Genomic DNA, 26205 nt, shown 5'->3' with positions numbered 1-26205 from the left:
AGAATGAATACAATACTGAGTGCAGGCTTAAAGAGTCTATCTTCCTGTAAGTGATGCTTGTGAGCAGCACTATTACAGTATTTATTGTTCTCCAACATAATTATAACAAATTGTTGTCCCATGTTTCAGGTGTGTTGTCAGATGAGGCTGTGTGGTGAGTAGCTCTATCACAAGTCAGTGGAGGACCAGGAGAGGAGCATCCTAGAGAATGCTGTAGGTTCATACCGTAAGATCTCGATTTAAAGCGACACTTTTTAATAATTACGAAGCCAGAGGTCGCATCTTTTGGAGGTTGAAAAATTATATTGAAGCCCTGGTGTTGCATATTTTGAGGGTCGCATCTAATTGGAGGTAACTTTACAGAGTCTACTTGCCTCGATTTCAGGCCGCTTAAAAACACTAATTTTCCAGTGGGCTACATCGAGGCTAGGGAGTGGCTACATTTACCTCTATTTAGAACGCGACATTAAAAAATAATTATCAACGTAGCTGTCACTACTTTTAGAGGTCAGAAAATTGCTGAAGCTCCTGGGTGTCGCATATTTGGAGGGTCGCCTTAAATCGAGGTCTTACGGTAGTATAATTTTATTATGTATATAAAAAAATTATAATCATTATGGCCCGTTCAACAATCCCTATAATTACTCTATACATTTTGTCCATCTTGAGAGCAGTGAAAACTCATCTAAAGACATTTGTATTTGAGGGCACTACTCTGAACCTGCGTCCATCGTGCTTTGTCTGCATCACCATGAACCATGAACCCAGGTTATGCTGGCCGCTCTGAACTACCAGACAATCTAAAGGTAACTATCGGTACTTTCTATTTAGCCTCTATGCATTTCAATATTTCTCTCTGTAGGTGTTGTTTCGTACAGTGGCATTGATGGTGCCAGACTATGCCATGATTGGAGAGATCTCTCTCTACTCTTATGGTTTTGTGGATGCTCGTAATCTGGCCGTCAAGATTGTCATGACCTATGGACTGTGTTCAGAGCAACTCTCCAGCCAACTCCATTCTGACTATGGTGGGTACAACCCACTGTATAGTCTCGCGAGCAGACGTAGGAGGGAGGGAACGTCTGGTAACTATTGCAGCAATTCCGTGGACCACTGCCAGAATGTTGGCAGTGCCAATCAGATTTGTCCACGTCATAGTGGGCGGGTAACACCCCGTATATTTTCCTATTATAGCATAAAATGAACGTGAAAAGAAGGATTATTACTCCAGCAAAGGCTAATTTTAGTGTTGAACTATACCTGGTTGCGAAGGAACTTGGTTGCAAGGAGCTCAGACCAAGCAAGAGCTAGCTAGCTGCATATGAAAATATTTGTCTACATGTGAATTTGGTTAATTAACAAATATCTTGCACGTGACTACATTCCTCAGTGCCATGGAATTGCTGTAATAGTTACCAGACGTTCCCTCTGGGACAAGTCTGCTCGCGAGACTACCCACTGTACTGTATACTCGACCTACTCACTATTGTACACTGTAGGCATGCGTGCAGTCCAGTCAGTGTTGGTGGCAGCCGGTCATCTGAAACTGAAGTACCCTAACGAACATGAAGACGTGTTACTGCTCAGATTCATCATGGACGTCAACCTACCCAAGGTATGGTACTATAAGCTAGGAGAGGCCTACCGTATGGCTAGAATATTTTGCTGGTAAGAAATCTTTGCGATCTAACTATTCCCCTACCAAATTTAAACAAATCATAGCTTTCAGAAAATCTGAAATTGCAACTAAAGTTATGGCCGTTTAAAGAGCCCCAGTACCACTTGTACTTTCTAAGGTCATGTTGTAGTGGAATTTAAAGTGTTTTAACAACCTCCCTCCTATATACAATACCATTGCTATTCATCTACCGTAGTAACCCCCCCTACACACACACACACACACACACCAGGCAAGGTCCTAGATGTACATGTACTAGCTGACACACTCAATGAGAGGGGACAGATGGAAGAGAACAAGACAGGTTATAGAGTCATCAACCCCAAGGCTGTCACTAGGGGTCAACTGTTTGGTCAGTTTGACCCTGTGTCACACGAGTGGACTGATGGTGTGGTAGCCAACACATTCAGGTGAGCCTAAGCGTGTGCATATATAGTTGCGCTCTATTGTAACAAAAGCACAAGGCTATAGTTTTTCAACAATTCAGCTGTTTTTGCTAGCCTGTAATTTTTGTTCAAATTCTCTAATTTCAAATCTAATTGCTAGCTCTCAGAACAACCTTTCCAATGGTGTGCTTACATGTAGATGCAAGTTTTGTGATCAGTAGAAATCCGGCAATTTTAGCAAAAGCAAAGTATATAATAGCCTTGCGCTTTTTACAGCCATTTTGATAGCTATGTACGTATCATTGCGTGGTTGATCAGTGCTTATATCTGTGTGTGTAGGGAGTTTGCACCTGCACAAAATGATGACCGTAAGTGGGTGGTGTTTGATGGTCCTATAGACACTCTGTGGATGGAGTCCATGAACACTGTACTGGATGACAACAAGAAGCTGTGTCTCATGTCAGGGGAGATCATTCAAATGAGCAACTGTATGAACCTCATCTTTGAAGCAGATGATCTGTCACAAGCCTCGGTGAGTCTACATAATACCACTCTTGAATTGCGCTTGGCCTGGCTTGGGCCCCGCTTGGGCTTGAATTGTGCTTGGCTTGCGCTTGGCCTGGCTTGGGCCCTGCTTGAGCTTGAATTGATTGATGATGTGCTTAGATCAGTGAGTGCTGTACTATTGTACCTAATAAATATGTTAGAAATGCAGCTGTTTTACAAGCTACAAGTTTCATGGGTTCGTTTGTGAACCCAACAACTACTGTTACTTCCTTATAAGGCTTATTACTTACCACAACATAGTTCGGGGAAGCCTAACAACTTCTCTATGTGCAGAAACTACATGTATCTAAAAACTCATCTTCCTTTTAATTTAATTTTTTTACCAGCCTGCCTGTTTCTGGGTCAATCCTCGAAAACCTCGAACATTTCGTGCCTCGAAAATAACCAACCGGTATCTAAAAACTCCCTCTCTTAATTTTTATTTTTTACTGGTCCATGAATTTTTGATGAAAATCTGTCATATAATTGGTAACCTTCACACACTCCACACACCCTACACCCCCACGCACACTCACACCCTCACACTCAACACACACCTCACACACCCTCACAGGATAGTGAGGAGGACCGGAGCTGATACAAGAGAGCTCTTGTCTGGCAGGACATACCCAACAGCTGCAGGCACGACTACAGGTACAGTGGGTGCTACTAGGTGCTCACTATCAGCTGTTAGCACAGACCTTGCTAAATCATTCACTGCATTACCACAAACCACCATACAATGTTGCTATGCAAATAGTATAAATACATGTACATGCATGTAGTATAGTTATAAATAAGAAGAGCAATGATGGCTTCTAGAACTAGACTATGGGAACTCATAGAACACTGGGGATCTACCAATTAACACTTTATGCTGAGACTTGCATGCTGTTCAGCCTTCACACTGCTTTCCATACATGCAGTGGACAGATTAGTAGCTATACAGGTATATCTGCTTGTGTATGCAAGCTAGTCCCAGCCCATTCTCTACTTCAAATCCTAATTTGTATGTGAGTTTCCATACCACCAAGAGTAGATAAGAGCATCTACCATTGATACCACCTTATAGCGGGGAATTATTGAGAGTCTAATTTTATCTCACAGAAAATATTAGCCCTAAAAAGTACCATACAAGTTCTGGAAGCCATCATTGCTTAGGATGTTGTAAGAATAGCAACATTCTATGGTGATTTTGTGGTAATGATAAGATTTTAGGATTAGTATACAGGCTATGCAAACAGCTGTAGTACTATGAACTAGAAATAATTATTTGTCCTTTGAAATACCATCTAAATAATTATTTGTCCTTTGAAATACCATCTAATGATGTGTTTAGAGATCAGTGATTGCTTTTGGGCCCAAATATTCTAGTGTACTGTAGTACACGCCCACACACACACACACACACACACCGTCTCCCTGTTAGTCTATATACGCTAGGCTATTCTAGTGCATACCTCAGTAACAGATACTAATGGATACCACTGCCTACCTGTAGATTCCAACACATGATTATTATAAGCCGTGTCTACATGTACAGTCATGTATGTACTGTTACGTATGTTCAGACATTCATTAATTAATGGATCCCCCCCCCACACACACACACACACACACACACACACACACACACACACACACACACACACACACACACACACACACACACACACCCACACACACACAGGATGGTATTCTGCCAACAGTGCACTTCACAAAGCACCCAGCTGCCCTCCTTAAAGAAGTTGGTCGGAGTCTGTGACAGCTGCTTCCTGGACTTGAACTGAACATAATTTACACACTTTGTTTTTGTATAATTATACCTCATTCATTGTGTTGTCCTCAAGTGATCATTTGATATACAATTATTGACTGTGGTCTACAATTTTAATGTTGTATGAAATGTTTTTGCAAATCAAATTTAATTGCTGGGAAATTCCCTTACATAATTGTCTGCTGTGGGGAATTCCCTCATTTAGCCTACAAGCAACGCCCCTCTTTGAACAGCCCTTGAAAAAAACAAAGAACTAATTTGAGAGTGAAAATGGCTGAATCTACAACACTGAATGCTGCTAGTTCCCCACAGTTGATGGAGGGGCTCACTGAGAATGATAGCTATAGGGTATGATATTCACATGATAGATAGATACTCAATGATCAGTGCATTCTCCTAGTGCCTAGATGTACTTGTTGACCACCCATAAACACACTTGGCATCATTCATTCATCACAGTATAGTGCCTACACTCTACCCTGTCAGTGTAACGTGTTTTATCTCATGTTGTTGTTCTCTCCACATGTACCACTCTCTCTGAATGGACAACAGCAATGGATTAAGGTACGTTGTGTGCAATCACATTCTACCAAGCTGACATGCTTGTGCTCTGAGCACTTGTTGTTAGGAGGTAGACAGTGTAAAGAAGAGCACATACGGATAACTGAATGTGATACTATTCCTTAATTGAGACCAGTAGATCTAGTCGTATAGTAGTACCTGAAAGTATGCATGGTTAATCAAGTGTTTCAGTCTGCATGTTTGGCTGTCCACAATTGTTTCCCCTCCCCTGTGTCATGCAATCACTAGTGTACTCTATCACTGCACTAATTTCTCTTCCTTCCATTTCATGCATCTCCACCTCACCTTTGACTGACCCTCTGAAACAACAGAATGTAAGTTGGTGTGTGTTGTCAGAGTATTTAGTGTCTGTTGCATATTCTGTGATGTTTCTACTTCCCCATTATTACTCTTGTGTGTGTGCAGTGCCATAGTGTTATAATTATAGGGAAATATTTAGTATGATCACATTCAACCTCGTAATCATTCATTTACTATCTTCCCACGTGTTTGCCCTGTGGACTCTCCCTCTCTGGATCAACAGCGTGTAAGTTGTGTTTGCACGTGTACATTTATTTTAATGGTTACTATAGGAACTCCTACACTAATTGTAGGAAATCGTAAAATGTCTTTATCTCTCAATTTGCATATTGCCAACTACAAAACTTATTATGTTGTACTTTTAATACTTTTATTGGTTCATAGAATATGCATCTAAGTTGGTACATTATCGTGTTTGTCTCTTCCCATGCACACACTCATTCCTATGTTGGACCTCACACTGATTTGGACTACTGTAGGAGGTGAGCTTCTTATGGGTACTCAATGTCCACACACTAAAATGGTTCAGCTGCAATGTGTACGGATGTACTGGTTACCTAGCATCACTAGTGTGTCCCTTGTCCTCTAGAGCTGACCCTCTCCCTCATATAGGGTAGACCACGGCTACGAGGACGATATCAGCCTCCCAGTTTGTGGTTACCCCAGGTGTAGGCCAGGGCACATTACACATGCTCCAAACTTGCCCAAAATGTTTGTACTGACTAACTTTCCTAAATCTGCATGTACGTAAATTTCCGCACAGTAACCTTGTACTATTCGTAGTCCCATTATTTTTACGCATAATTTAGAAACACCACACATGTACATGCATTGTGTACATTTTGTACATGTAAATTCCCCAACTAATTAAGTTCTTGGTTTCTCAAGATTGTTCCCAAGAGCTTTAATGTGCCAGGTCTAGATGTATTCCACTTGTTGCTATGTGTAGTCAATCCCATACACACCAGCGTTCAACTGATCTGATGTCTTGTATGTGTGTTAAGATTAAATCTCTCCCTCACATGTACCATTTGATGTGTCTCAGGATCTCATTGAGGTATGTTGTGATTGTGTGTGTGTCTCATGAAGTGCATGTGTTGTATTGTACGACAAACAAAATCGTACGTATCAAAGTTGCACATGTAAGATGCTTGTTGTACCGTTTACCGTCCCTTCCACTGACCCACCCACTGACCCTTCCATTATCTGCCATTGCTAGTACTAAGTACCTGTGTATGTACTAGCCAGTGTGTACTGACTTACTACCAGTGTGTTCATACCCCTCTCTCCTCACATGTACCCTCTGTGGACTGTTACTCAACAACAGGCTGTGAGTTTATTATTGTCAGTATGCGCTAGTTGAGCATTGTATATTTAATGGAAAAGTAGACTGACTTGTGTACATGTACTACTGCATGAAGGCAGAAATTGTGTGGCTTTATTTAGGATTGGTACTGCTCTTGATAGTTTCATGCTGTACAGACGTGTACTTGCAATAATTGATGTATACATGTGTGAATGCATTCGTGTATTTGAACATGTTCATTTCTCTACATGTCCGTGTCCTATTGCTTGTTAATGTGACTACTGCTAATGATTACTGGAACAACAGGATGTAAGTTACAGTATACAGACATGTATGAATGCACTTACTGCTCCTACCATCATCCCCCTCTCTCTGTTTCCATGTGTGTCTTACGCTGGTGTCTCATTGGACTAAACAGAAGGTGAGCGGGACACTGCACTGACTTGTGACTGTACTTGTGTCAGTAATGTTTGAGTTGTACGTATGAGAACATGCCGTGTAATATAAATTATTGACATCATAGTGTACAGGTTTGTGATTATATTCTTTTCTCTCCCTACATTTCCATGGTTACTGAATATCTCGAACAATAGGAAGTGAGTCAAACAATGTTAGCAAACATACCGTACACCTCATGTGCATTCAGTTTGTAATAGTCTCATATCCTTACCTGACCCTCGTAGCTACACCTATAGACAACTCATAATGTGTGACCACAAACACACAGTCTAACCCACTCTTGTCTTGTTCACCTTGTCCAGACGAAGGCTAGGTGTGAGAGTGAACTGAAGAGTCACGAGACGGTGAGTGTTGACAGTTGCACTTACTACTCTCGTGGTAAGAGTGGTACACGTAGTCTAGCAGAACGACAATGTGTGTACATGTACTGTCCATTGTATGATGAATGGTTGCTTTTTGTCTACCTTTGTGTATGTTTTATAAGTCCACTTTTACTGATTGAATAGGTTAGTGGTTGCTGACCTTTATATTTTGTTATGTGGATTGTACGCAATTTGTTAACCTTATAACGTGCAGTAGTGATTTGTATCAGCTGCATGTTCTATTTGGTGGAATGTTCATTCAGTCGTATATATATTCTTTACTCCCCCCAGAGAAGAGCTGCCCTCCAACAGAGACTGTCTGGTGACATCACTGACCAGGACCGGAGACAACTGCAGGGAGAGCTGGAGGAGGTGGAGGGGGAGATCAAGAAGTGTGTCTCACTGATACAAATGTATGAGGGGTGGATACATGACGAGGAGAATAGTATTGCTGAGATACGAGGAGAGAGACAGAGAAAGGAAGGTGAGGGGAGCAAGGAACTTTATAGTACAGTGAGTGTTGATGCTCATAGTTGCAATCACTCGTACCTGTAGCAACTTGCCAAATTAAAGTTTCTGTTTCGTTCGCATATAGTACCATATAACTGGAATATTTGGTGACTGAGGAATTTGACTGTACCACCTGTGCATGGTTTAGTGATTACTGTGTTTACATTATCAGCCTTAATTACTATGAATATGATTAGTGGTTTGATATTGCAAGCTTGATTGCACATGCACAAAAACAATTGTTTTGCTTATCCAGCTATGAGATGAGCACCCCTCTAGGCTTTATAGTATAAGCTAAAGTGGAGCTATTCATAAGCAGTGAGCAGCACTAGGTATTCAGATTGAGCTTTTGTACGTTTAGTGACCACACCTGTCATGCGCAGGAAAGTGGGTGTGGCTTCCTGTGCTTGGGCGTTCAAATGTTTTCCGCTCGCTCTCAGTACCTTCCTAGCTACTGCATTTCCCACTGGCTTGTGCAACAGAATCAGCACAAATGCAGAGACTATAATTATATGCAAACAGAACAGAAACGTTAATTTGTCCTCTACCGTGACTATAGTTATTAGTAGACTGTACGTACAAAATCCATTGTACAATGTTTGTAATCCCGCTCTGCATTTTCCAATTATTTACGAGGAAAGTTAAAATGTTTTTGCTCTCAGTACCTATATATTGCAAGCTTGAGCGCACATGCACAAAAACAATTATTTTGTTTGTGCAACAAAATCAAACTGAAGTGCAAACCCTCGGTGTTAGTTTGAGGTCTATACGTTTACAGCCTCGAGTCAAAGTCACGTGTATATCTAGGCCAACTTGCAGTGCAGTTCATGCTTTTTAGCTTTTGCTCGACAACAAAGCTTAAACCTTTAATATTATAAAACCTTGTTGTGTTGAGGCTATCCATGGTACCAATACAGTGCTATCACATCCGGGTGAGTATAGACTCATATCCACAGACACACAGATTGACTACTATAGCCCGTGGAGTGCCTCGGGTTAACAAACGCATCATAAACTTTAATTTGTCCTCTACTGTATACATGTAGTGTGTACGTACAGCTGTTGTTCGCTGTCTCAATGTTTCAATGTTGGTAATCCCGCTCTTATTAAACTGTTAGCTTCACCTCTTTCATTACCTTAATAAGGTTTGTATGCAACCACTCAAATCATGGATTAATTGCACAAGCACACGCGTAGACTTAATCTATGATTAGCCCGCCTAGCCTTGGTCAACACACACAAATTACATTACTACAAGTGTGTTTGACATACCTGACATGTATTTATATGGTGTGTATTAGTTGCTTACTCCCTTCCATGTGGTCCTGGTTTGATCAAGCTAGAGCATTGTTCCTTTGACTATATTCCACACACTGTGGTACATGTGTTATAATTAATTATGGATACTGTTTATCAGACATTGCATCAATATATGCGCACATACATGTACAGTCACTGTGATTGAGTGATTGGGTTGGTAACGTTGTACTGTGTACTTAGTGACATCATCATGTTAATTCATTCATAGCACATTCCTGTAATGATCAGCCACATTCCCTGTCATTGGTGGGTCACACACTTAGCAAGCTTTAAAGGTTTATGTACGTACAGCTGCTGTATCCATTGTTTGTAGCAGATCGATGCCGGTCCTTCCATTAAATGCTTTTCTATTACATAACTAGAGCTACCTAGTTGCCTTCCACACTCAATGTACTCTATTGTACACGCACCAAGTTACGTATGATTTGATGTAATTTTGTTTACAATACAACATGTATGTGTGATCACAAGTACTGTTATTGTATTGTGTTTTCACACTGTCTTGGTTGCGCAGAATGTCAATACAATTAACCCTGAGGCGTGTGGAGGACTTTAACATCAAAATCTGAAACACTAATAACTTGTTTTGTTGAGGCTATATCCAAACCAATGGACTACCTAACCTGTAGGGTTGATTATGCCAAGCCAATTGACAGACTACCGTATAGCGGATTTTTGTGGGGTAATTAAAATATTTGTTATTATTTTCGTGGGCAAGCTGACCTAGGTGTGGTTTACTGGAACGCATGCAATGCAGTGCAGGCAATGAACATTTTGACTCACGAACATCACCGTGTTCAAGTTCAACGAATTTTTACCCCTTACCCGCTATGTTTACATGACATGCGAAAGATAATAATTATTAGTGAACATTTTGAATTGATTCCTATGAGCTAGCTTGTACAGTGCATGGTAGCTATAATTATAGCTGGTGATATCCATCTGGAAGGACTCTCTGGTCATGCTGTTACCTTGTCTGATCATGCTGAGAGAATGTGAGACGTCCTTTTGTTCCAAGTTCTTGGTCAATATGATTGTTTTTATAAACGATATAAATTTAAAATGAAGTGTAAAATAAACTGTAACATATAATTATAATTATGATATAGATCGAGTTAGCTTGCCTCGAAACATCACTCGTCACAGAGACATCCGGTTACTGGGTGGGGCTAGAATATGACTGCATTATAGGCGCAGTCTCGAATATAAGTATATAGAGCTCTGCTATTGACCCCATGCATGAGCGCTTGCGCTAATAATACAGTTTCTATGGTAGTCCATCTTGTCACCTAGCTGTGAAGTATTGCATATAGTTAGTTACATTCACACATCCTGTTTAGAATCGAAGCGGTTGTTTGATGAGGGGATGAAGCACGGACACGTCTTGGTCAACATTGTCAACATGCTCGTGTTTGGACCGGCGGGAACAGGGAAGACCAACCTCAAGCACCTGCTAACTAACAAGCCCCCTCCACTACAGCGTGACAGCACTCCTTGTATGGAAAAGCCAGTACGCATTCGACCCGTGTCCAACGCAAAATTCAGGTCAACTGGAAGAGGCTGGGAAGAGATGTCTCAGTCAAAGCTGCGCAATCTACTAGCTCAAATCATTGCCAAGCTACCAAAAGAAAACGCCGATCCATCCACTGCATCAAGGGTTGCCGAGAGCTTGAAGAAGATGACCACAACCGAGCTAGTTTCTGGTTCCGTTGAGCAAATTTCAGGTTCCAAATCGACTCCATCGAGCAACGATTCCGATGCACTTTCTGGCTCTGCAAGAATGTTGGACGAAGCCATTGATGAAGTGATAGCGAGTGTAGTGAGTGGTGTTGCAGAAGAGCTGAAGCCAGCCACACAGGGAACTGACCAACTGTCGAGCAGTGACCAGCAAGAAGGAGAACTGTTTGATTCCAACTGGGTGTACGTTACCGACTGTGGCGGACAACCCCAATTCCACGACATCAGCCCTCTCTTCATCAAACACATTTCGGTGGCGTTGGTAGTCCTGCGTTTGATTGACGAACTCTCCAGTTTCCCTTCTGACGAGTACTACAAGGATGGGCAGCTTGTTGGTAGTCCTCATGCATCTCACATGACCCTCGGGGAGACACTTCAGAGTCTCATTCGATCCATTGAGTCCCATACCTCACAAGACAAGAAGCCAAAGATGATCTTTGTGGGCACATTCTTAGATCAGCTCAAGAGCTTGGATACCCTTATCAAGAGGAATCAAGAGATTCTCGACATGCTGCCACCCGATATCAAGAAGCTATTGGTGTACGAAGATCTTGGGTTGAAGAATCTGATTTTTGGTCTCAACACGATCAGCCGAGATGATGATTCACTGGCCACTGCCGATAGGATTAGAATTACTGTTGAGCGTTCTATTCCGCTACAAGTCAAAATGCCCATCTGGTGGTCCTTCTTGGATTCACTTCTCCAGAGTTTATCTGCCACTCTCGAGCGAGGTGTACTAAGCAAGCAAGAATGTCTCCGATTAGCCACTCGATTTCGTTATGCGCTCCAAGATCTTGAAGCTGCTCTGTTCTTCTTTGACGAGGTGTGTATAGCGCACTACTATCCCTCCATTCTCCCCAACACAGTGTTTGTGGATGCCCAGATTCCACTAGACAAGATCACCGAGCTCTCACAGCACGCCATCTCCCTGAGGAATGCTGAAGCCAAATCACGCTCTACTCTAAGCTCAGTAGGGATCGAGGCCGAATGGAAGAGATTTCGAGACGAAGGCATAATCAATTTAAAGTTCCTACGATTCTTTGAGAAGCATTACGTTGAAGGTATCTTTTCTCCAGAAGATATGCTGTTGATCATGAAAGAGCTTCTCGTGATTGCTCCCATTCCACTAGTGGAGTCCACTACCCATCAAGCTGAGTTCTTCATGCCATCTCTACTCAAATCTGCTCCCATTGCTGAACTGGACAAAGTCCGTTCCTCATCTGTCCCCCTCGCTATTCACTTCCCTAGTGGGTGTATTCGTTCAGGTGTCTTCTGCTGTACGGTTGTTGATGTAATGCGGAGGCTTGGTTGGGAAGCTGTTCTCCCTTCAAGTGGTCCAATACTTTTCGCTAAGAATTGTATTCAATTTCGAATTCCGAATCGTCCTTGTGTCATCTCATTGCTTGATTCCTTCTCCCGTATGGAAGTGTATGTCGAAGCCCCCCCTCCATTACGCAAAGAGTTGTGTCCTATGGTTTGTTCTCAACTAATGGAATCCATCAAAGCTGCTTGTGTTGTTTTGAATTACAACAATGATACACCTAAAGCAGCGATCTTTTGCCCGTGTAAGAAGAGTGGAAACAAGTTGCACGTTGCCGATGTGAGTGTGGATGGCTATTGGATGTGCTCCCTTCATGCACGTGAGTGGGGAGAGCTCAGTGACCAACATAGAATCTGGCTGGACAATAGCGAAGGTTCTGGTGAGTACAGAGATTGTTGTAATTGAAATTTACCTTTTGTTTCCTTCTACTAGGAAAACCATTGTCTGCTACAGGTACTTGTAGGAAGACTGAGAGAAAGAGTGATCAGCAGCAATACTCTAGTAAGCACATACAGCGTACGTGTATAATATACCTGTATATGTATGAGGGTTCAGGGTTCAATGCGCATGATGTCAATTTATAGTAATTCTTGTTGTTTTCAGTCAATCAATGTGGGACTCTGGCCAATGTTGTTAGTAGCACTGGATCTGGAATGAGTGATCAACAGCCTTGTTTGAGTGAGCATGTTAATTGACAGACGTACTACATGAATGTAACTGCTGTGTCTGCTTTTCCTCAGGTAATTCTGTAATGGGAGATGTGTGCTTGAAGACGGAAGTACATGATCATGATCAGCTCATTACTTCTGGTAAGCTTTGTTTTGTAATCACTTTTGTATTATAAATATTCCCTCCTCAGACAAATTGTCTCCTGCAATGGAACATGTGGTCAATACAACGAGTGATCAACATACCAGTAAGAAAGTGCCGTTTGGTCGACAGGTTACGATCATTAATTTGTCCTGTGCCTGATCCTGTTAATCCCCGTGTATAATTCAGTGCCTGTGTATAGTTGATACTGTGTAGTTGATGTAACTCTAGCACCAACTCAGACTTAACAGTTTATTGTGTCCTAAAATATCTCCAATGGTTGCTGTAATTAAGTTTTTTATGTCGTTTATAAAGAATACTTTACTTTTGGCCCAATAATTATTTTTACTTGTTTCTTTGTTATATTTTTCTTTCTTCACTTCCGGTAAATTGTCCTCTGTTACAGTAATGGAAGATGTGTGTAAGAAGACTGGAGTGAGGGACCAACAACTAGATCAAGAAATCCCTGAGAGTGACATCATTCTAATCGCAGAGAAATTTCCTCACCTGCTGAACGTGCACAAGGTAGGCAGTACTCTAAATCTTGTATCTACTTATCCTCCTGACATTTTGGCAAGGGGAGCAAATGGTGCACGTGCATGATATTAGGGTGTTGATGACATGTATATATCTAGAGGGTTCGTGACCCCAGGAATTCATTACTATATCTGCCCTGTTAAGAATATTGTTCACCAGAACCCCTCAATTGTATTCCCATTGAGTTTCCTCTAGAAGGTATTTCTGAGGGGGCAATCCCCACCAAATGAAACCTTGTTGATTGTTGTTTTTGTACAGGCTTTGACAATCAACGATCTACAACATGTTTACGAGAAACTACATGAAAGTGCCAGCCCTCACTGGTTCAATCTGGGATTGGCTTTAGGTCTAACTCATCCTGATCTCACCAACATCAATATCAAGTGTCGTGAAGATAATGTGTTGTGCTTGCGTGAAATGTTGGCCAAACTCCTGAGTACACAACATGTAACATGGAGTCTCCTATCAGACGCTCTCAGAAGGCCCACTGTGGATCTCATCAATTTGGCTGATAGCATCACAGGTAACTATATATTTTCAGTGTTTGTGCATTTTTTTTAACTTCACCACGTATCAGTATGTGCTTGACAGTGAGACACATGCATTGGGCTTTTCTTCTATCAATTAACACTTCAAAATTCAGTATACTTATACTTATTGATATTTTTACTCATAATTAGGAAAACCATCGTCTGCTACGGGAGGTACTTGTACTGAGAGAAAGAGTGATCAGCAGCAATACTCTAGTAAGTACATACAGCGTACGTACAATCATTATAATGTAAGCTCTAATAATATTATGTGGAACATTATTGACTACAACGTGATGGTTTTACGCTGTTATGCATGTTGTCATTAATATATACGTAGTTGTAGTGTATATAGATACAGCTGAATACTGTATCTCAATATTAGACACAACTGCTGATGTCACTGAAGGAGATACCTCACAAGATGTCCTCACTTCATATCCACACACCATTCCCTCAGGTATGTGTGGATTACGTACCGTATATATAGCGCGAAATTTTTATATATCGTGGAATAGCCTATAGATCTTAAAGCATTTCGTTGCACAATGTTCGTGGAAAAAACTGCTTACCGAAACCCACGCCTTTAATCTTTGCACGTTATAGCAGATAATTCTAATTAAAAAACAATTTTCGTGGAGTTCATTTTCGTGTAGGATTGCTAACCCACGAAATCAGCGAAAATTAAGCCCCTTGAAAATTTCGCGCTATACAGTATAATGATGTAAAGTATGTTTCTGTTAATTCAAATTGAATTTGTATATCTGGGTGTACTTTTAGAGAGTTAGGATATTAAATGTCTGTTCACTGTCGGAGATTCCGCCCCATTAACCACACCCCTTTCCTTCTCCCAGGAGCTGGTGGACCGAGGACTGTGACCATTGAGGAAATGAAGGAGCGTACTCAAGTGAGTGTTGTGTCATATCATTCTTTAACACTTATCGTGATCTTATTGTAGATCTCTTCCGATGATGATGATGATGATGACAGCATTGATTCATGGTATTCCACTAACGAACCAGTAGAGCACCATCCAATAGATGAGGTTGTGGATACAGTGGACACTCCTAGTGATGTCACTGATCCAGACACTCTCATCAATGGACAGAGCTTCTCTCAAGCATCACCAGTAGAGCACCACCCCACAGCTAGTGACGAGGCTACTTGTACTACAGCCCTGCAGTCTACACACAGAATAGACCAACATACAACAGGTGAGTGTTGCCATCTTTGTCGGCAATCTATATACTTGCACGTAGATGTATAGTGTATTCTCACAATGACAGTTATATTATTAATGAATACACACAGCCTCTACTGTACTGACTGATGCTGTACCATCTGATGTCACTGAAGGAGATACCTCACAAGATGTCCTCACTTCATATCCACACACCATTCCCTCAGGTATGTGCATACATTGCATATAATTATATCTTATTTATAGACAGTAGTAATTTAAACGTTTTCAGTTTTTAGGGTACTCATTTTGGCAGATTTATAGCAAATTCATTAGCACAATATTTGTCAAAAGATGTACAAGCAAGAGTTTGAAAAAAAAGAACTAAATGCGTTTATTATTAGTGGGGACTTAATTTAGCGTTAATTACAATTAAATTCGCTAAAATTAGTACCCGATACAAGGTAGTGTTCTGTACAGCTAGTGTTCTGTACAGCTAGTGTTCTGTACAGCTATAGGAATTTCATGTCTATATGTAAAACATAATAAATATTGTATCAGAGACTCCACCTATTAACCACACCCCTTTCCTTCTCCCAGGAGCTGGTGGACCGAGGACTGTGACCATTGAGGAATTGAAGGAGCGTACAAAAGTGACCGACTCTCAACTTGATACTGAAATTGAAGAGACAGACATGTTGGACCTGGCAGATCACTTTGACAATGTGGAGACCTACCCTGCTATGCTGGGGCTGAGCCCTGCTGAACAGAAAGATGTTAAATATGCTTTGTTTCTCAATGACATGCAAACAGCAATGTTTCATACTCTAAAGGTGTGGAGACAGCATAATCCAGGTGCAGCCACGTACCGAGCACTAGTGGACATTGTACTGGATATGAGAATGGAAGAATTGGCCACTTACATTTGTCAGTCAGCAGCTAGGTAAGTGAATCATGCTGTCATCGTGTTTCAGTATAATTATGCAATTATTTCACACACAGAAAACCTGACCCTGTGGTGTGCAATAGAACCTAACTCATTATTGTGCATGTCATACTTATACTGTCTTAGTCAATTTATTTCCTTGATTTGTGCTATTTGTGTGAATTCATTGCCCATTGCTTGGCCTAGTGTGCAAGAATAATGGTAAAGGTCGTCCAAGGAACAAACTGTTCGTTAAGCTAGGAAAAGGTTGTTAGTCTAATAAACTACATCTGTGTTTTGCTAGTTTCGCCCACTTGTTTCCCTACAAGATGGCTGACGGTACAGTGGCAGAAGACACTCTAAGAACAGGGCAAGGTGGTGAAGAGATGCGCACCAGCTCTCCCAGGCTATCAAGGAAGGCAAGGGAAGATGCCGTGGCTGTGAATGAATGAGCCTAGTGGGGGGGACCCTGATAATTATCTCCTTAACTCATCGTGGATGTTTTGGCATGACGCGTGAGTGTGTGTACGTACGTGTGTTTGTGTAGAAACTGGATAGTTGAGAGGGGGACAAAATGGTGTAGTTATATATCTGGTGGTGGCCATTGTGTGTGTGTAGCTAGTTATGCCAGTTCTGTGTTTGTGCTGTCCCCCTCCTTGTAAAGTATCGTTGTGCTGTCCCCCTCCTTGTAAAGTATCGTTGTGCTGTGTCCAGGTAACAAGGTGTAGTCAAGTCATACACTCCCTTCCCTGTTATATTACGCATAGCCTGGAGGCATGATTCGGTACGGGGTCATCGTGATATAAAACAGATGTAGCATGAGAATCCTCGTGTTTTATGCAATAGTCATACAGGCAACTGGCCCTCTGTCCCATGCTGTATCTACTACTAGTGTTGTACTCTATAGTGTATTTTGTGCTGTGCCCCTGTACTATAATATGGTGTGTGCGTGTTATTATAATTATATTGTGAATGTTCTCATTATTCATACAGTACACGAAGAGGAGCAACTGCCAAAGATTTCTTTGAGAATCTAAAACCTTTGTGTGCAGTCAAGACCATCAAGGTGATGTCCATCACGTTCATTATAATATCAATACATCGCCCCCTACCCACCAACAGGCATTTTGGGGTGTGGTCAACAATATTCGTCCCATAGAGCAGTTGGGTGAGAGAGAGAGCTACCATCTTATGAGGAATGAGAATAGGAGACCTATTTGGGAGGACTCTGATAATGCTCATGGTGGATTGTGGTCATTCAAAGTCAGAAAGATGCACACAGTGAGGTGCCATGATTATAGTACACAAGTTCTGTGATAAGCAACGGCTATGTTATGATAGCCTTACACTGTTTTCTAAATTTCAGTAGTTTTGGTAGCTATCTTTGAGAGCCCGTAATTTGTGTTCATATTATCCATTCAATAGACCCAGGGTTTCATACAGGATTGTTAGCTGGGAGGGGGAAACGTTTATTTCAGGGAGGTTGTTCCTTTTTTTACGAAATGATCATCGTAAAATTTTACGAAATGATTTTACGAAATGATCATCTGAGGTGCAACTTGGGCTTTTCGTGTGTTTCAAATCATGACATTTTACTAGTATACATTTTGTTATGACATCATTCAGAGTTCAAGGGGGGGAAATCCCAGCCCCCCCCCTCTGTATGAAACCTGATACATGTAGCTCAGAATTACCTTCCAATGTTGTGCTTAGATACAAGCACTGAAGAATGTTTTACATTTGAAATCACAATCATAATCATGTCATAATCCCCCGCCCCCTCAGACCAAGGTATGGCAGGAGCTGTTGTTGGCTGCTGTGGGTGAGCAGTTCTCAGAGTGTGTGGGCGGTGGTGACTGTGTGTGTGGTGTGAGTGTGAGGATAAGAGGGTTCGATCAAGACATCGTACAGATCTGGAATGAAGACATGCCTGTCCTCTCAAAGAGCTCGAGGATTTCACTGTTTTGTTGAACTGGAAATGGTCCTCAACTTTATCAACACTGAGGAGATCAGCTCTAGGGTGGAGTTGTTGGAAGGGTGCGTTGGTACAATAATGTTAATTTCAGTATCTTCTAAAAGCTTAGAAAGAGGCCTTTTGATAATGTGTTAAGATCAATCAGAAAACCCTTTCAATTTAGACCATCAGAACTCTAGTTACAGAGCAGATTATAGTACCCTAGAAATGAAGGATGTTAAGATGAGCTCTGTGGTGGAGCTGTTTGAAGAGTGCGATAACATTATTTTTTGAAAGTAAAGAGTCCATTTCAGAAGAATTGTGTGGGCCTGTTATGCCATGGCCATAGTCTTTATCCGAAAATAGCCTGTTACAAATTTGTGTTTTGAGCATACCATCTGAACGAGAGCTTTCAGAATTCAGATTCGTGATCTGAACTCTAGTTTCAGAGCTGATCGATTACTAAGTTAATTGTTCTTCTGTTTCTGTTGTGCAGGTGTGAGTGTGTGGTGCACTTTGACCCCTGCTAACCGGTGCTGGTGGGGCCGGGGGAGGGGAGAATGAGGTACATAAGATTTCCAATAAAGAAGCATCACTGGCAAAGAGAATTCTCAAGTCACATGACCTCTCTCTGGGCTGGAGGTAGTTTCAGACTACACCCATTTCCTGTTTTGAGGAGTACAACAGTGATGACTAAGAGGTGTAATAAAGCTAGGGACAGAATAGGTGTGGCCTAGTGGTTAGGGTGGTGGCTTAGTAGATTAGATGATAGATAAGGTAAGGCGTGGGTTCAATTCCCTCTTGGGGACTTTCCCTAAATTTTGAAGTCATCATTCATTATTCCTTCTCAAGTACATACAAGTTGGGGTTTCTGAAGTTTCTACTTACCCTTTTTTGGTAGATTAGGTTATTTGTAGAAGTGGCCGAAATTATATTATAGATAATGTAATCTTCATAGCATGTAATTGTGGTTTTAATTGGCAAATCTCTGTTGCAAGTGCACGTACTGTACTATTATTGATTTGTGCTTATGTAATGTAGTTCTATAGGTTTCCCAGTAAGGCACTGCAAAAAGGTTCTATATTTATGCCTCAGTGCCTGTATCCTCCTCTATAGGTACAGATTATCAAGTAGCGTGTCCAAGGAGGACAGTAAGAGAGTCGTCGCCTTCCTCAACCACCCAGGACTACATCTCATTCAGGTACAGCCTCGTTATTAGCTTTGTAGCTCTAAGAAATAGAACATTAAGATGCTTATCTCAGAGATGGTTTTGTACCCAAATGGGTAATTTCACCAAGGCTAGAGCCAGGTCCCTTCCACCAGATAAAAAGGTGGTAGATTTATTACACCATGTGATACATGTAGGACAGAAAGAGAGCGCATGTTTTATTAAATGGATTTCACCAACTCAAGTTATGACTTTTAATTCAAGAAATAAGTACTCTTTTCTACTCTTGTTATGACACAATTGAACGTTTGAATTATCAACCTTCCCCCTCCCCCCAGCAGGGGTCAAGTACCTGTGCGGAAGGCGCCCCCTGAACCACCCACTACTCGGCCCTAAACGATCCTCCAATCGTCCCCCTGTACCCCCAGATCCTGCCGCTAAGAAGAGGTCACGAGGGTCAAAGGACAGAGGTCATGAGGCGGCAGATAAAGGGGAGGACCATAATACCATTGACTATCGAACAGCCACCCCCCAAGAAGTGTTAGAGTGAGTGAATAGTATAAATTAATGTGCAGGTATGTACTACATGTACATGTCCCCCGTTTAATCAGTTGGTTAGTGGACTCGTTCAGTCGCCATAACTTGAATTCCGTGAATCCAATTTTATGATTTCCCGAAAGCTTAGAAAAAGACTTTCAAATAGTACCAGATATTTGGGAGATGACAGATTTAGTACGATACCATGTAATAATAGCCCATGGTTCAAAGTTGAATTATGGCCACATCTAAATATTGGATTGAAATACATCATTTCTTAATTTCTAAGCTTTCAGAAAATCATCAAATTTTTGAAATTGGGGTCACGGTACTAAAGTTATGGCTGCTGAAAGATGTTCAACTACTGTAACATGTCCGTGCTTGAATTATAACTAGTGTACCTATACACACACTATGACTGCACCCCCCCCCACACACACCACACCACACACACACACACACACACTATGACTGCGCCCCCCCCACACACACCACACACACACACACTATGACTGCGCCCCCCTCCACACACACACACCCTCCCACCACATCTGCTGGTATGTGCAAGCTAGTCCCAGCCCATTCTCTACTTCAAATCCTTACCATAATTTGTATGTGAGTTTCCATACCACCAAGAGTAGATAAGAGCATCTACCATTGATACCACCTTATAGCGGGGAATGTCGAGGGTCTAATTTTATCTCGCAGATTAGCCAGAAAATATTAGCCCTAAAAAGTACCATACAAGTTCTAGAAGCCATCATTGCTCAGGATGTTGTTAGAATAGTAACATTCTATGGTGATTTTGTGGTAATGATAAGGATTTTAGGACACACACACACACACACACACACACACACACACACTACTATCTATTTAATGCCTTGTGCTAATTTCTAAGAACCAAAATTAGAGGTTAATTGTGCTTGCCACCTATAGAAAAACCACATAGACCCATCCCCATTATCAGATACTACCACCACAAAACCTGGCCCAGACAATACAGGTCTGTTCCTAGGCCTTATAAATTAAGCCTCCCTCAAGGTCAGATTTAGCCACACACACACACACACACACACACACACACACACACACACACACACACACACACACACATCCACCCACACACACCCACTCACACACACACACACACACACACACACACACACACACACACACACAGGATAATATTCTGCCAACAGTGCACTTCACAAAGCACCCAGCTGCCCTCCTCAAAGAAGTTAGTCAGAGTCTGTGACAGCTGCTTCCTGGACTTGAACTGAACATAATTTACACACTTTGTTTTTGTATAATTATACCTCATTCATTGTGTTGTCCTCAAGTGATCATTTGATACAATTATTGACTGTGGTCTATATACAATTTTGGACATTAATTATTACTATTTGTCTGTTGTTCATCATCAATAGTGCTATATATATATAAATTGTCATAAGTTCTTGAGAGACAATTAATTAGTGGGAGGGGGCGGGGCTGGTGTTTTATTCATTTCCCTTCTTAGGCTAAAGGGAAATGAATAAAACACCAGCCCCTCCCCCTCAGCTCCCTCCCTACTTTTGAGTTCTGCTTTGATGGTGCCACATGGATCTATCAGAAACTAAAGAGAAAAGTGATCAGAAAAGATCAGAAACTATCAAAGCAAGAATGAATACAATACTGAGTGCAGGCTTAAAGAGTCTATCTTCCTGTAAGTGATGCTTGTGAGCAGCACTATTACAGTATTTATTGTTCTCCAACATAATTATAACAAATTGTTGTCCCTTGTTTCAGGAGTGTTGTCAGATGAGGCTGTGTGGTGAGTAGCTCTATCACAAGTCAGTGGAGGACCAGGAGAGGAGCATCCTAGAGAATGCTGTAGGTTCATACCGTAAGATCTCGATTTAAAGCGACACTTTTTAATAATTACGAAGCCAGAGGTTGCATCTTTTGGAGGTTGAAAAATTATATTGAAGCCCTGGTGTCGCATATTTAGAGGGTCGCATCTAATTGGAGGTAACTTTACAGAGTCTACTTGCCTCGATTTCAGGCCGCTTAAAAACATTGATTTTCCAGTGGGCTACAATCGAGGCTAGGGAGTGGCTACATTTACCTCTATTTAGAACGCGACATTAAAAAATAATTATCAACGTAGCTGTCGCTACTTTTAGAGGTCAGAAAATTGCTGAAGCTCCTGGGTGTCGCATATTTGGAGGGTCGCCTTAAATCGAGGTCTTTTATGGTAGTATAATTTTATTATCTATATATAAAAAAAAAATTATAATTATTATGGCCGTTCAACAATCCCTATGATTACTCTATACATTTTGTCCATCTTGAGAGCAGTGAAAACTCATCTAAAGACATTTGTATTTGAGGGCACTACTCTGAACCTGCGTCCATCGTGCTTTGTCTGCATCACCATGAACCATGAACCCAGGTTATGCTGGCCGCTCTGAACTACCAGACAATCTAAAGGTAACTATCGGTACTTTCTATTTAGCCTCTATGCATTTCAATATTTCTCTCTGTAGGTGTTGTTTCGTACAGTGGTGCCAGACTATGCCATGATTGGAGAGATCTCTCTCTACTCTTATGGTTTTGTGGATGCTCGTAATCTGGCCGTCAAGATTGTCATGACCTATGGACTGTGTTCAGAGCAACTCTCCAGCCAACTCCATTCTGACTATGGTGGGTACAACCCACTGTACTGTATACTCGACCTACTCACTATTGTACACTGTAGGCATGCGTGCAGTCCAGTCAGTGTTGGTGGCAGCCGGTCATCTGAAACTGAAGTACCCTAACGAACATGAAGACGTGTTACTGCTCAGATCCATCATAGACGTCAACCTACCCAAGGTATGGTACTATAAGCTAGGAGAGGCCTACCGTATGGCTAGAATATTTTGCCGGTAAAAAATCTTTGCGATCTAACTATTCCCCTACCAAATTTTAGATTCATAGCTTTCAGAAAATCCCCCAAAATTTGAAATTGCAACTGAAGTTATGGCCGTTTAAAGAGCCCCAGTACCACTTGTGCTTTCTAAGGTCATGTTGTAGTGGAATTTAAAGTGTTTTAACAACCCCCCTCCTATACAATACCATTGCTATTCATCTACCGTAGTAACCCCCCCCCCCCCACACACACACACACACACACACACACGCACACGCACACACACACACACACACCACCAGGCAATGTCACATGTACTAGCTGACACACTCACACTAATCAATGAGAGGGAACAGATGGAAGAGAACAAGACAGGCTATAGAGTCATCAACCCCAAGGCTGTCACTAAGGGTCAACTGTTTGGTCAGTTTGACCCTGTGTCACACGAGTGGACTGATGGTGTGGTAGCCAACACATTCAGGTGAGCCTAAGCGTGTGCATATATAGTTGCGCTCTATTGTAACAAAAGCTATAGCTTTTCAACAATTCAGCTGTTTTTGGTAGCCTGTAATTTTTGTTCAAATTCTCTAATTTCAAATCTAATTGCTAGCTCTGAGAACAACCTTTCCAATGGTGTGCTTACATGTAGATGTAAGTTTTGTGATTAGTAGAAATCTGGCAATTTTAGCAAAAGCAAAGTATATAATATCCTTGCGCTTTTTACAGCCATTTTGATAGCTACGTACGTATCATTGCGTGGTTGATCAGTGCTTATATCTGTGTGTGTAGGGAGTTTGCACCTGCACAAAATGATGACAGTAAGTGGGTGGTGTTTGATGGTCCTATGGACACTCTGTGGATGGAGTCCATGAACACTGTACTGGATAACAACAAGAAGCTGTGTCTCATGTCGGGGGAGATCATTCAAATGAGCAACTGTATGAACATCATTTTTGAAGCAGATGATCTGTCACAAGCCTCGGTGAGTCTACATAACACCACTCTTGAATTGCGCTTGGCTTGCGCTTGGCCTGGCTTGGGCTTGAATTATTGGTCTATCTAATCATGTGCTTAGATCAGTGAGTGCTGTATTATTGTACCTAATAAAGATGTTAGAAATGCAGCTGTTTTACAAGCTACAAGTTTCATGGGTTCGTTTGTGAACCCAACAACTACTGTTACTTCCTTATAAGGCTTATTAGTTTCCACAACATAGTTTGGGGAAGCCTAACAACTTCTCTATGTGCAGAAACTATCTAAAAACTCGATGTCCCTTTTAATTAATTTTTTTACCAGCCTGCCTGTTTCTGGGTCAATCCTCGAAAACCTCAAACATTTCGTGCCTTGAAAATAACCAAACCTCCCTCTTAATTTTTATTTTTTACTGGTCCATGAATCGTTGATGAAAATCTGTCATATAATTTGTAACCTTCACACACCCCACACACTCTACACCCCCACACACTCCACACACACCCCACACACACACACACACACCTTACACACCCCCACAGGATAGTGAGGAGGACCGGAGCTGATACAAGAGAGCTCTTGTCTGGCAGGACAGACCCAACAGCTGCAGGCAGGACTACAGGTACAATGAGTGCTACTAGGTGCTCACTATCAGCTGTTTGCACAGACCTTGCAAAATACTAAATCATTCACTGCATTACCACAAACCACCATACAATGTTGCTATGCAAATAGTATAAATACATGTACATGCATGTAGTATAGTTATAAATAAGAAGAGCAATGATGGCTTCTAGAACTAGACTATGGGAACTCATAGAACACTGGGGATCTACCAATTAACGCTTTATGCTGAGACTTGCATGCTGTTCAGCCTTCACACTACTTTCCATACATGCAGTGGACAGATTAGTAGCTATACAGGTATATCTGCTGGTATATGCAAGCTAGTCCCAGCCCATTCTCTACTTCAAATCCTTACCATAATTTGTATGTGAGTTTCCATACCACCAAGAGTAGATAAGAGCATCTACCATTGATACCACCTTATAGCGGGGAATTGTCGAGGGTCTAATTTTATCTCGCAGATTAGCCAGAAAATATTAGCCCTAAAAAGTACCATACAAGTTCTAGAAGCCATCATTGCTCAGGATGTTGTTAGAATAGCAACATTCTATGGTGATCTTGTGGTAATGATAAGATTTTAGGATTAGTATACACAGGCTATGCAAACAGCTGAACTAGAAATAATTATTTGTCCTTTGAAATACCATCTAAATAATTATTTGTCCTTTGAAATACCATCTAATGATGTGTTTAGAGATCAGTGATTGCTTTTTTGGGCCCAAATATTCTAGTGTACTGTAGTACACGCCCACACACACACACACACCGTCTCCCTGTTAGTCTATATACGCTAGGCTATTCTAGTGCATACCTCAGTAACAGATACTAATGGATACCACTGCCTACCTGTAGATTCCAACACATGATTATTATAAGCCGTGTCTACATGTACAGTCATGTATGTACTGTTACGTATGTTCAGACGTTCATTAATTAATGGATCCCCCCCCCACACACACACACACACACACACACACACACCCATACCCACACACCCATACACACACACACACACACACACACACACACACACACACACACACACACATGCACACACACACAGGATGATATTCTGCCAACAGTGCACTTCACAAAGCACCCAGCTGCCCTCCTCAAAGAAGTTGGTCAGAGTCTGTGACAGCTGCTTCCTGAACTTGAACTGAACATAATTTACACACTTTGTTTTTGTATAATTATACCTCATTCATTGTGTTGTCCTCAAGTGATCATTTGATACAATTATTGACTGTGGTCTACAATTTTAATGTGCTTGAAATTTCAGCAAATTCCTGGCTGGGAAATTCCCTTAATGATTGTTTGCTGTGGGGAATTCCCTCATTTAACCTACAAGCTACGCCCCTCTTTGAACTAGCCCCTTAAACAACAAAGAACTAATTTGAGATTGATAATGGCTGAATCTACAACACTGAATGCTGCTAGTTCCCCACAGTTGATGGAGGGACTCACTCCTGGGGATAGGGTATGATATTCACATGATAGATAGATACTCAATGATCAGTGCATTCTCCTAGTGCCTAGATGTACTTGTTGACCACCCATAAACACACTTGGCATCATTCATTCATCACAGTATAGTGCCTACACTCTACCCTGTCAGTGTGACGTGTTTTATCTCATGTTGTTGTTCTCTCCACATGTACCACTCTCTCTGGATGGACAACAGGAATGGATTGAGGTACGTTGTGTGCAATCACATTCTACCAAGCTGACATGCTTGTGCTCTGAGCACTTGTTGTTAGGAGGTAGACAGTGTAAAGAAGAGCA

The 26205-nt window shown here is 41.5% G+C and overlaps 4 protein-coding genes across 10 annotated transcripts in view; all 4 read left to right on the top strand.

Moving 5' to 3' along the window:
• Positions 1–135: 135 nt before the first annotated feature.
• On the top strand, positions 136–4490 carry LOC135347024 (dynein axonemal heavy chain 12-like). Its single transcript, XM_064544842.1, has 7 exons — positions 136–806; positions 863–1028; positions 1500–1615; positions 1911–2088; positions 2404–2596; positions 3185–3264; positions 4301–4490. Exons 4-6 carry the CDS (start codon positions 1964–1966, stop codon positions 3206–3208), a joined length of 342 nt encoding a protein of 113 aa, XP_064400912.1. The 5' UTR covers positions 136–806; positions 863–1028; positions 1500–1615; positions 1911–1963; the 3' UTR covers positions 3209–3264; positions 4301–4490.
• Positions 4491–6605: 2115 nt separating this feature from the next.
• LOC135346990 (uncharacterized) overlaps positions 6606–26205 on the top strand; it is a 128195-nt gene continuing 108595 nt past the window's right edge. The window contains exons 1-17 of one of the 4 annotated variants that reach the window (XM_064544768.1): positions 6608–7171; positions 7337–7378; positions 7688–7880; positions 10567–12663; positions 12717–12785; positions 12888–12962; positions 13025–13093; positions 13144–13200; positions 13501–13619; positions 13890–14154; positions 14312–14377; positions 14547–14621; positions 15016–15068; positions 15120–15375; positions 15473–15568; positions 15942–16284; positions 16344–16475. In XM_064544768.1, the coding sequence (XP_064400838.1) occupies positions 7808–7880; positions 10567–12663; positions 12717–12785; positions 12888–12962; positions 13025–13093; positions 13144–13200; positions 13501–13619; positions 13890–14154; positions 14312–14377; positions 14547–14621; positions 15016–15068; positions 15120–15375; positions 15473–15568; positions 15942–16284; positions 16344–16377 (3747 nt within the window). In that variant the 5' untranslated portion in view covers positions 6608–7171; positions 7337–7378; positions 7688–7807 and the 3' untranslated portion in view covers positions 16378–16475. Of the gene's footprint in view, positions 7172–7336; positions 7379–7687; positions 7881–10566; positions 12664–12716; positions 12786–12887; positions 12963–13024; positions 13094–13143; positions 13201–13500; positions 13620–13889; positions 14155–14311; positions 14378–14546; positions 14622–15015; positions 15069–15119; positions 15376–15472; positions 15569–15941; positions 16289–16343; positions 16476–26205 lie in introns of those variants that run through there. The other 3 variants (XM_064544769.1, XM_064544767.1, XM_064544766.1) reach the window with 3 other exon arrangements.
• LOC135347014 (eukaryotic translation initiation factor 4E type 3-like) lies at positions 16565–18594 on the top strand. The gene is made up of 4 exons (XM_064544829.1): positions 16565–16781; positions 17260–17332; positions 17389–17547; positions 18052–18594. Exons 1-4 carry the CDS (start codon positions 16711–16713, stop codon positions 18235–18237), a joined length of 489 nt encoding a protein of 162 aa, XP_064400899.1. The 5' UTR covers positions 16565–16710; the 3' UTR covers positions 18238–18594.
• LOC135347009 (dynein axonemal heavy chain 12-like) lies at positions 21513–25613 on the top strand. 4 transcript variants are annotated; one of them, XR_010398187.1, is made up of 8 exons: positions 21513–21633; positions 21717–22400; positions 22457–22613; positions 22669–22784; positions 23124–23302; positions 23611–23803; positions 24336–24415; positions 25484–25613. XR_010398187.1 is itself a non-coding variant. In XM_064544823.1 (7 exons), exons 2-7 carry the CDS (start codon positions 22353–22355, stop codon positions 24357–24359), a joined length of 717 nt encoding a protein of 238 aa, XP_064400893.1. In that variant the 5' UTR covers positions 21513–21633; positions 21717–22352; the 3' UTR covers positions 24360–25474. The 4 variants fall into 4 exon arrangements, 3 of the variants coding, with proteins under 3 accessions (XP_064400893.1, XP_064400891.1, XP_064400892.1); XM_064544823.1 differs by lacking the exon at positions 25484–25613 and having other exon boundaries at positions 24336–25474; XM_064544821.1 differs by lacking the exon at positions 25484–25613 and having other exon boundaries at positions 23611–25476.

The sequence above is a fragment of the Halichondria panicea genome, chromosome 13 (assembly GCF_963675165.1).
Source record: "Halichondria panicea chromosome 13, odHalPani1.1, whole genome shotgun sequence".
Taxonomy (NCBI): domain Eukaryota; kingdom Metazoa; phylum Porifera; class Demospongiae; order Suberitida; family Halichondriidae; genus Halichondria; species Halichondria panicea.
Note: the sequence above shows the minus strand (reverse complement) of the source record. Positions and strands in the feature narration are given on the sequence as shown.